Genomic DNA, 11,246 nt, shown 5'->3' on the forward strand with positions numbered 1-11,246 from the left:
CACAACAGCCACATTTACAAATAATTCCTGAAATCAGGCTGCTCCTGTGTCCAGCTGAGCTTAAAGAAACCACCCCCAAACCCTGGCTCTCGTGTTTCATGAGCTGTCAGAGCCCCCCAGGAGTTTCCCACCTTCCCTGCCTGGGAATTTATCCCAATCCCAGCCTGACCCACAGCCCCAGGGAGGGGCACTGCAGCTTTTCTGCCCTCTCAGCCTCTGAACTGGGACTCCAGGAGTGCAGCTGGTTGTTAATTGAAGCTGTAATTGAGGGGGTTTTTATTTAATTAATTGAAGCTGTAATTGAGTTTATCTGCAGTGTGGCACAGTGTTCATCACTGGGGATGTGGGAATGGGAAGCCAGAAGGCAACAAGTGGGAAACTGCTGGAGCAAGATGGGCTTTAAGGTCCCTTCCAAGCCCAGTCCTGCCACGATAGGATTTTATAATGCTGTTTCTTATCTCATTTATAAAGATAGCTGTAAGGTTGTTTTTTTGGGATTTTTTTTTAATGAAGTATGAATTGATCTTGCAGGGTTTAAAATGACTGTTTTCTGTTTTATTTCTTTTGTGTAGTACGAAATCCCTATGGGCTTTAAGGTCCCTTCCAAGCCCAATCCTGCCATGATATGATTTTATAATGCTGTTTCTTATCTCATTTATAAAGATAGCTGTAGGGTTGGTTTTTTGGGATTTTTTTTAATCAAGCATGAATTGATCTTGCAGGGTTTAAAGTGACTGTTTTATTTATTAATTATTTATTTATTTTATTTATTTATTTTATTTATTTATTTTAATTTATTTATTATTATTTAATCTTTTTCTGTTTTATTTCTTTTGTGTAGTACGAAATCCCTACACAGGCCACAAGTACCTGTGTGGGGCACTGCAGTCTGGAATTGTTCTGCTCCAGTGGTATGAGCCAATGCAGAAATTCATGTTGATAAAGGTGAGCCTTTCCTGCCGTGCAGCTCAGGGATTCTGCCCTTGTTGAAATCACCTCTGCCGAGTGTGGGCTGGAAAGTGCTCTCCAGTCTGGTGCCATCTGTGGGTTGTGAGCACTCGAAAATCTGCCTGGACACATTTGGACTCAGAAAAACTTGTGACTGAAGTGATTTAAGCAATAGAAAAGTTATTTCAGTGCTGGATCAAGCCCAGCGCTGGCAATAATGCACCACGATCCGCCTCTGCCCAGCTCCAAAGGAGTGAAAATTCTGGGTATTTGTACTCTCTGTACAGAGCAGAACCATACAATTCATAAATAGACAGTCATACACAATAATACAGTAACAGACAATACACAAGAATGTGGTAATATAATATTTATAAATATAAATATTTATAAATATACCCTGTATATTTAATTCTATAATTTCAATATGATATTTACATAATATAAATATTTTTCTATTTACATATTTTGTTAAATACAAATAACTGTATTTATAAATAAATATATAATATAATATATAATACTCAATACATATATATTTCATATGTATTAACACTATATAATATATAATAATATATATAATATATTATACTAGAGATATATTATAATATAATATATTATCTCTTTAGTACATTATTAATATACTAATATAATAATATATAATGATTACTATATTGTAAATATATTTATATAGAAATATATTTCTATAATAATTTATTAATATATTATATAATAATTAATATAGAATATAATAATACATAGATATAATATACCTGAAATAAAATATAATATATAAAAATTATATCTAAATATATTTAGTAAAATATATTTAATCCATTCATTCTATTTTATTCATTTTATACTTTATATATAATATATATCATGTATCTAATATATATAATATATAAAAATTTTATTTCATATATTTTATTAAATAGATTTATTATGTGTTTTAGTAATATAAATATAGTTACTATAAATATAATGATACTAATAATATAGTTCATATATTTCATTAAATATAAATAAATTTATTTATAAATAAATACATTTTCTATATTATATATTATATATTATCTCTATAAATACATATAAGTATTATATATAGTATACAATTAATATATTAGATCACTTTTATTAAATAGATTTATTGTGTATTTTATTAATAGAAATATAATTAATAATCGAAATATAATTAATAATAGAAATATATATTAGATATATCTATATTAGATATATATCTAATATAATAGATATATCTAATATAATATATATATTATATATATCTAATATATATATGTCTAATATAATATATATTAGATATATATTATATAATAATAGAAATATATAGAAATAGAAATATAATTAATAATAGAAATATAAATAATGTATCAATATTAATATAGTGATATAATATTAATAATATTTTATTAATGTAAATATAGTGTGAGTGTTAATATCAATATCAATATAGTGTGTATATTAGTATTAATATAGTGTGTATATTAATGTTAATATAAGTATAGTGTGTGAATATTAATATTAATATAGTGTGTGTATATTAATATTAATATAAATATAGTGTGTATATTGATATAAATATAAATATATCGTGTGTATATTAATATAAATATAAATATAGTGTGTATATTTATATTAATAGTGTGTGTTAATGTTAATATTAATATTACTATTACTATTGTGTGTGTTAATGTTAATATTGATATGACCATAGTGTGTCTGTTCCACTGTGTGCATGGCGCTGCAGTCGTTTGAAGCAGACGCAGTCTCAGCGCTGGTTCTTGTTTTGGCAGCACTTTGACTTCCCGCTGCCCAGCCCGCTGCACGTGTTTGAGATGCTGGTGATCCCGGAGCAGGAGTACCCCATGGTGTGCGTGGCCATCTCCAGGGGCTCCGAGCCCGGCCAGGTGGTGCACTTCGAGACAATCAACCTCAACTCGGCCTCCTCCTGGTTCACCGAGATCGGGGCAGGTGAGGCTGCTCCCTCTGCAGCCGCTTTGCTGCTGGGGACGCTGGAATTCCTTCCTCGGAGTGCTGGGGAAGCCTTGGGATCGGCTGCTCCTCTGCCGGGGGCTGATCCCACGTGGAGAGGGACTCCCGTGGCAGGGAGAAATGATGAGGACTCCAGTGATATCAGAAGGCTAATTAATTACTTTATTATACTACATTATTCTATATTATACTGCACTGTATTACATTGCATTTAAACTGAATTTGCTATGACTCTACTGCACAGAATTTTGTCACTGTCACCTGACAGTCCTGACACACACACACACAGCTGGCCCTGACAGGCCAAGGAAACCAAACACCATCACTCTGGGTAAACAGTCTCCACATTGCAGTCTGTTTTTGCACAAACACGGGCACAGCAAATGATAAAAGAATTGTTTTTCCTTTCTCTGAGGTTCAGAGAGTGTGAAACGCAGAAATATTGTGTGAGAAATGTGGTTACAGAGAGGGACTGGGGACAGGAGCCAGGGAATGGCCCCCAGTGCCAGAGGGCAGGGATGGGTGGGAGATGGGGAATTGGGAATTCCTGGCTGGGCTGGAATTGCCAGAGCAGCTGGGGCTGCCCCTGGATCCCTGGCAGTGCCCAAGGCCAGGCTGGACACTGGGACACCCTGGGACAGTGGGAGGTGTCCCTGCCATGGCAGGGGTGGCATTGGGTGGGATTTAAGGTAGTTTCCAGTCCCAGCTATTCTGTGATTCCCTGATTCTCTGCTGTGCTGACCTGCCCCACATCAGTACAAACTGTCTTTACAAAAAAACTTTTATTTTCTAAATCCCTTAAACATCAGTCAGACCCTGCTGGTCGGGTTCTCCTTTGTGGTTCCATGCTCTTTCCTGGGATCCTGCTCTTTGCCCTCCTTTCCTGCATAACAACTCCCAGAACTGGATTCTTGTCCATCCTCCAGCCCTTGGGGAGGGTTGTTATCTTCAGCTGGCTCTTAAAAAGCAAAGATTGGGGTTATTTTTAAGACCTGGTTGATATTTTGCAGCTGCTTTTCTCCTTTGCCTTTTTTGGATGTACGTTTTTATCTTTAAATATTGCTTTTTAGCAGCTGTAGGAACAACTTCATTAGTAAAAACAAGAGAAAAAAATCTCTTAAACTAGTTTGTTATCATCACAAAAATCTTTCCAGATGTGGATTTATGGGAAAACAGTGGGTTTTCAGGAATTAAAAATCCTTTTGTTTATTGTGGTGCCTCTCCATGGAGGAAGCCGTGCTGAACCATAGCATAAAATGTGTTTTTCAAGTAAAAGTTGTGTTCTCCTATGAAATACCTGCTTTGAACAGGGAGGTTCATGCTTCTCCCAGAACATTCTGGGATCTTCCAACCTTTAAAAATCAGAGTAACCAAAAAAAAAAAAAAATCAGACTGAGAAGAGCAGAGTGAAAAGAGCTTGGGGGTGGAGCAGAGTCTCTTGATGTGATAAATATAAAATATAAAATATAAAATATGAAATATAATATATAAATATAAAATATAAAATAAATATGAAATATGAAATATAAAATAATCTGTTTTTTCCCCCAGGCAATCAGCAGCTGGATGCCATTCATGTGACACAGCTGGAGAGAGACACTGTCCTGGTCTGCCTGGACAGTGAGTAACACAAAATTCTCTTGGATAACTCACCACACCTCGTGCACAACTCGGGTTGTCACAGTTGTTGATTTGAACGTCACCACAAGCTTGATTTTTTTTTCTTCCTGCCTACATTATTAATTTGTGTTGTAATATTTCCAAAATGATCGATTGGATAAGTGGGATTTCATTCTGGCTTTTGTAATTCCACTTTCCCTCTTCATTTGTGCATCACTCTGTCAGTGTAAAACCACCCCCAGGGGTACAAATTTTCCCGTATTTGTTTTGAGAGAAAAATGCTCTTGGGTTCATTTTAGCAAATGCTGTAGATGTTAAATTTGGGTATTTCTTTGTGCCTGAAAGATTGAATTTGTATTTTAAACCTAAATCCTTCTCAGCAGTGGGTTTTAATACTGATTTTTCTCTTTCTCTTGAGAATTTGTGAAAATAGTGAATTTACAAGGGAAATTGAAGTCAAGCAAGAAATTGGCTTCTGAGCTGAGCTTTGATTTCTGCATCGAGTCAGTGGGTGAGTGATTTGCTGCTCGGGGGTCTCTCAGGGGTTTAAGAACTCACTGTTGAAAGCCTGACTGGTTTCTGGTCATTTCCACAGCAATGAGAACAAAATTTGGGCAGAAAAAAAAGTGGTTTAGTAATACATAAATCTGTGTTAGCCTTCTAAAAGTTAAGATTTTATTTCAAGTAATAGCACATCCATTTTTTAATAGTCAGGGCAATAATATTTGAATCTAATTCTCAAGCTGCTGTCTTTAGACTAGGACAGGTTTGTTTGTTTGTTTTTTTAATTGTAGCTGTCAAAGAAGAATTTCTGCTGTAATAAACTCTCAGAATCACAGAATTAAATCCCTCAGAGCTGGCAGCTGTGCGCTGTCTCCATCCCTGAATGGAAAACTCCCATTTTCCACCATTCATCTGTTTTGAATAACTGTAATAATTCAGGTGATGTGTCATTTCCAGCAGCCCACGGTGCTTTGCTTGGCACTGTTTGTTTTTACACTTCCTGAGGGGTTCTCCAGAGGCCCTGGGAAAACAAGGAAGCAGGGAATGGGGTGTGATGTGTCCCTCCTTTGCAGTGTGCCTTCAGGACAGCGTGCTGGCCTTCTGGAAACATGGCATGCAGGGCAAGAGCTTCAAGTCTGATGAAGTAAGTGATCTCAGCCTCTCCAGTTTAATTCCTGCTGTTCCTTATTTACCACTGGATCTTTTGGTTTCTCTCTCTGATGCCTTGAGCAGGCTGCCCTAGAGCAGAGCTGGGCAGAGTCACAGAATAAAGCAGGGATTTATTCAAAGCATCTCCTCCATGGATCCACCTTGGGCAGCACAAGAGCCCAGCCAGGGCTGCACCCAAGAGGAACCCAAATGGTCCCAAAATGCACGAGCGCTGCCGGGGTCTCTGCCTTGGCTCAGCTCTGCTCCATTTGCACCTTGCAGTTCATTGTCCCGTTCCAGCTTTAGCCCAGGCACTCCCACCCTGCTTGTTTGTCTCTCTCCAGCCCACGCTGTTTGTGCTCCTGGGCTGAGCTTTGGATCATTTGTCCTTGGTGCCCAGCTGGAGCAGGAATTGTTTTGTCTCCCTGCTCTGTGCAGAGCTCACCATCCCCTGATACGAACCCAGCCCCTCAGACTAAAGCAGCACAGAACCTGAAAAATAGAAAAGCTAAAAACCTGAGGCATCATCTCTGCTTCCCAAGTGAGAATGCTCACATTCCACAATGCTTGACATCAAGTTATCCATTTCAGTCCTGTACTTTGCATTAAATTGCATTTGAATGTTTCTTTTCTTCCAACTCAGACCAATAAATTCCCTTGTGCTGCTGAAATGGATCTGAATATCTGCATTTTTCTGCAGGTGACCCAGGAGATATCTGATGAAACCAGGGTTTTCCGCCTGCTGGGCTCAGACAGGTAATCCCCCTGCAGAAACAGAAACCTTTTGTTTTATTTAAACCAGCTTTCCTAGTTCCCAGCTGGGCCTGGCTTCCAGCCCAGCCCAGCTCTGTCTGTGGGCACCAAGTGTCAGGGAGAGAGGAGAGATGCTCTGGGCTTGCAGGGTGCCCAGTGCACTTCTGGAAAAGCCTGCTCTTGGTTTTGGGTTGTCCTGGTGAGCTGGAATTACCTTGGCAGCAGCCTGTTAGAAACAACCTTGGCTGGTCTGGAAATAACAAACTGAGGTTTTAGTCCCATGATCCAAATCCACCCATTTTCCATCAGATCCAGCTGATCCCTTCCAGCTGCACGGGTGGGGAGAGGTGCAGCTGTCCCCACGTTTGCAGCCTGAGCAGAAGCTGCCCCAGGCTCCAGGTTGGACACGTTCACTTGTGGATTCTCAGCCAGCCAGGGGGATAAATGTAGGAATGGACAGGGATGAGTGCAGCAATCACTCAGCCACAGAATCCCACACTGGTTTGGGTTGGAAGGGACCCTAAAGCTCACCTTGTTCCACCCCTGGGCAGGGCCACCTTCCACTAGAGCAGGTGGCTCAGAGCCTTGAACACCTCCTGCTGTCAAATCCCTGATCCTCTGCTCCCTCATCTGGGCCTGGGACTGCCAGACCCTTTGGTTTGTATTTTCCATCTCTGTACAAATGGAGCAGGAGTTTTCCTGCCATTCCAGTGAGATGTGGATCACCTTTTTACCTTGGATCACTCCAGAACTGCTTGGGTGCAGAGGTGAGGATCAGGGACAGAGAACTTCATTTGGAAACTCCTTGAGGAAAACAAAAATCAAATACAAGTTTAATCCTTAAAACAATAGGAACTGGTGCAGAGAAATGCTCAGCATTTGGGAGGGAGAGGGGAGCTCCAAGGCCCAACCACAGCAGCTGATGGTCAAGGTCCTGCAGTGGTCAGTGTGCCAAGACAGGGGGACAATCATTTTCCAGAGTGGCCCACAGGAGCATGATCCAGCAGGACAAAGGTTGAGGGATCCCTGTGAACCCATGAGGTGATAAATATTTAGGAGGGAGGAGAATTGTCGAGGTTGCTTATCAGAAGATGTAGGAGGGATAAACATTTGGGCTGCAGATGATGGGATCATGGAATTACAGAACGGATTGGGCTGGAAGGGACCTTTAAAATCATCCAGTTCCTGCCCTTCCACTATATATTGCCCTTGAGTGTTTTTATCAGAAGTGATGCTGGAAAATGAAGGAGCTGGTTACAGAATGAAACATCCAAGGTATTTGGGAGAACCTCTGTCTCCAGTCTGTAGAACCCCTGGGTTTTACTCCTCAGGAGTCACACCAAGAGCCGCTCTTTGCCCCTCACTGTGGATCCTGTTTGTGTTTGGTTGCAGAGTGGTTGTGCTGGAGAGCAGGCCCACAGAAAACCCCACAGCTCACAGCAACCTCTACATCCTGGCTGGACATGAGAACAGCTACTGAGCAGCACTCGCCCCACCCAGCAGAGGGAGTTGGGACCCGGGAGCGCCGGGAAACCGGGACTCGGCCGCTTCTTGTCTGACCCCCGAGCTGTGTTGGGGTTTGGGGTGGGAATCAATCCATTTTTTGCAGCTGGGAACAGCTGGTTCTGTCTCTTGCCACTGTGTGGTTGGTTATGTCGAGTTTGCTTAATAAAAGCTGAGATAAAGAGCCCTTTACTCGTTAGTTCTAGGGAAACCGAGCCTTGAAACGTGTTCTGCAGTAAAGGTGCCATAAACTGTTAAATATTCCCCTTCCCTTGGGATTTCCTTTTATTCTGTAGATACAGATCTAGTGCTGCCTGTTGCCCTGTTTTATACTGAGTCTTATTCTTAATAAAACAAAGATTTGTGTAGGAAGTGAAAGTATCTGCAAAGCTTTTTGGTTTTAAATCTGCCATTGGGTATGGCTTTGTATAATAGACTATTTAATCCTTATTTATTAATCTGCTGCTAGGATGGGGTAATGTCTAACTTTTAGCAAAGGAAGGTTGCAGAGCAGCTTACTTTTTTTTTTACAATTGTATAAAAATTTGATTATTCTTTTTCCTTGTAGGGATGTAGTGCATTACTGAGGGGTGTGTTACCGTGTTGGGTGATCATGTAAAAAAAAAAATGCAGTTTTGTACAACAGAGTATTTTGTACTGATTTTTCTGCCTGCAGAATTGCCATAAAAGGGATTTTCTTACTTCCTAGACGTAGGGTGTGTGTACACAAAGTAGAATATTGGTATCAGACTTGTTGCTCCTGGGTGGCTGTGTACAATATCCATGTGTGTGCGCGTGTGCATGTGTGTGAAGTTGCCTGGCAGTGTGTATTTTTTATATATATATTTATACATATATATATATAAAATGTACAAAACATATATGCTTTATTTTCATAAATTAGGGATAAGCCTTGTGACATGAAGTGGAAACTGTAGCAGGTCATCATCCTTAATGAATGAAAGTATCATGTATCCAACTGCCCACGACGTGTGGTTTATTTATGCTGTTCCAGAGGGGAGCCTGGAGCCACAGCTGAGCCTGAGCAGCATTCCAGCTGCTGGGCTTTGGGGATGGCTGCTGCCCCAGCTGGGAGTGTAAATAAACATGATAAGAACCAGTATTCTGTATCCAAGCTTTGATCACTTTTTGGTCACCTGCATTTTTTTTCATTTCTCTTTTCTCCATTGAAGAGTCGCATCGGTTCCTTTTGTCTTCCTCATTAATTAAAATTCTTGAGGTACCATTAAATATAGACTGACTCCAGGAGAGCATCTGCTTTTACTACCTCACATTACCCTGCTGGCTTTGATGTGAACACTCCTCGGGAGGTGCAGAATTCCAGTGCTCAGGAACATTGGAATTGAAGGGGTTTTTAATGAAATGCCTGTTCAGCTCCTGAGATCTGCTGCCTAGGAAGGAGAGGCTGGAATTCCCAGGTCATTTGAGCAGAGCAGGAAAGGTGTGTGAGAGCTGCGAGTGGTTTTGGTGCTGTGTTGGCATCGGGCTCCGTGATCCATAATTTAACAGCGAGGGAATTGTCTGGGCCCACGTGATGGCTCAGGGACATCTCCTTTCTCAGGACAGCTGCAAGGTGGGAAGGTCCAAACAGCCCTGCACACATTCAGCAGTTTAGCCACTGTCATTCAGAACTAATTCTTGCTGACTTGACATCCAAATCAAGTCAAGCTTTTCACTTCTGACACTGTGTCAAAGCTTAATAAGTAGTAAGTGTACAGAGGAAATTTATAGATCCCAGAGCATGAAAAATGTGCTTTAGGGGTGATCAGCTGGAATTGGCTCAGCAGTATTAAAAGCAGGACATGGGATTTTTAATCTTCTAAAGGAGTTCTCTAGTATTGAAATTACTTCTCCACAGGTAACAGTGACTGGTGATTAACCTCAGATGGTGCCTCTCCTGGTCTTTAAAACAAAAATTAAGGTGAAGCACCAGGTGTAGATAATGTAGAGCAAACACTTCTTAATTTACCTCATTCACTACAGAAAGTAATTTCAGCATCATCTTTGAAAACACTTAAAGGAGATCTCTAAAAGACTAGAGAAACCTGTAAATAAAATCTGAATATTTATGGGGAATAACTGGAGTAAATAACTCTTAGGTCATGACACTGTCATGCAGAAATAACGAGCAGAAAGGATTTTTCTTCGACACGAATTGCTGATGTTTTGCTGGATCATAAAGAATAAACTTAGGAAAGTCCTTGTTTAATCAAACCTTTTTTAGCTGTTGAAGCATTTCTAATGGCATGCTGTGAAATGCTTAGTGCTGGTTTCATAGACAGTGGCATTTTCTGGCATGATCTGCAAGATGCTGTTTCCTAGTGTAAAACCTCACTTTTGTTCCGTACCACAGAGCAGATTTGTGTGTTCCAGCCAGCCTCAGTGACTCTGATCAGTATAATTTGTGTTTAATTTAGTCTGGTATTGTCTGTACCTTTGTTTTTGTGGAATTTAAACCAGGCTTGAGAAAGCCTAACAGGGGGAGCTCGGGGGTGATGAAGCAAAAGCTTGCTCAGCCCCTCCTTCCTCAACATTTATCAAAATTTTAATTATTGGATGCACGGAGTCATATACCTGACTTGAAAGCCTTAAAACAGGCTCCCAGAGCTCTTGGAAGTACAAACAGCATGGGAAGAGCAGGAGAGCAGTGTGTGGATTAATCTCTTTGGATTTCCTAACCAAATTCCTTGCAAGTGAAAAATACAGCTGGAATTGTGCTGACGTCTCTTTAAAGAAGAAAGGTACAACGCATCGGGGGAGCCACGGTGTCTCTGGATGGAAAGGACAAGACTGGGAGACTCTGAAATGTGCTTTTTTTTACCTTGTTTAGTCGTTAGGTGTAACTGAGACTCATAACTGCACTCGTTCAGTTTGTGTAACCAGGCTTTGTTCCTCGGGAATTTCTGTTGCAGTTCGGTCTATGCCAAATAAACTGCTTTATTTGATCTGTGCCGTGGTGACTCGCTGGGAACAATACCTTGTCACGGGGCTCTGGGGAGGATCCAGGCAGCTCCAGGTTTTGTGGCTGCTGTGGGAAGGGCCTGGCGCCGCTGTTCCCTGTCCTGCAGACCGCAGGGAGCCAGCAGCAGCTCCCAGGGACAGCACGGGAGGGACAAATCACAGCAGCAGGGACAAATTATTCCCGGCCCAGTCACCCGGGAGCACTGAGGAACCACTCAGGAGTTGTTTGGCTGGAAAAGCAGAGGCTGGCTGCCTTGTACCCGGGAAGAGAGCAG

The 11,246-nt window shown here is 40.8% G+C and overlaps 1 protein-coding gene across 3 annotated transcripts in view; it reads left to right on the plus strand.

Moving 5' to 3' along the window:
• Positions 1-10,957, plus strand: part of MAP4K5 (mitogen-activated protein kinase kinase kinase kinase 5) — a 64,504-nt gene extending 53,547 nt beyond the window's left edge. For all 3 annotated transcript variants that reach the window (XM_038138129.1, XM_038138128.1, XM_038138127.1), the window contains 7 exons: positions 842-945; positions 2,763-2,940; positions 4,513-4,581; positions 5,000-5,092; positions 5,658-5,728; positions 6,434-6,489; positions 7,879-10,957. In XM_038138129.1, coding sequence (XP_037994057.1) covers positions 842-945; positions 2,763-2,940; positions 4,513-4,581; positions 5,000-5,092; positions 5,658-5,728; positions 6,434-6,489; positions 7,879-7,966 — 659 coding nt within the window. In that variant the 3' untranslated portion in view covers positions 7,967-10,957. The remainder of the gene's footprint in view (positions 1-841; positions 946-2,762; positions 2,941-4,512; positions 4,582-4,999; positions 5,093-5,657; positions 5,729-6,433; positions 6,490-7,878) is intronic.
• Positions 10,958-11,246: the final 289 nt, after the last annotated feature.

This window comes from Motacilla alba, chromosome 5 (assembly GCF_015832195.1).
Source record: "Motacilla alba alba isolate MOTALB_02 chromosome 5, Motacilla_alba_V1.0_pri, whole genome shotgun sequence".
Taxonomy (NCBI): domain Eukaryota; kingdom Metazoa; phylum Chordata; class Aves; order Passeriformes; family Motacillidae; genus Motacilla; species Motacilla alba.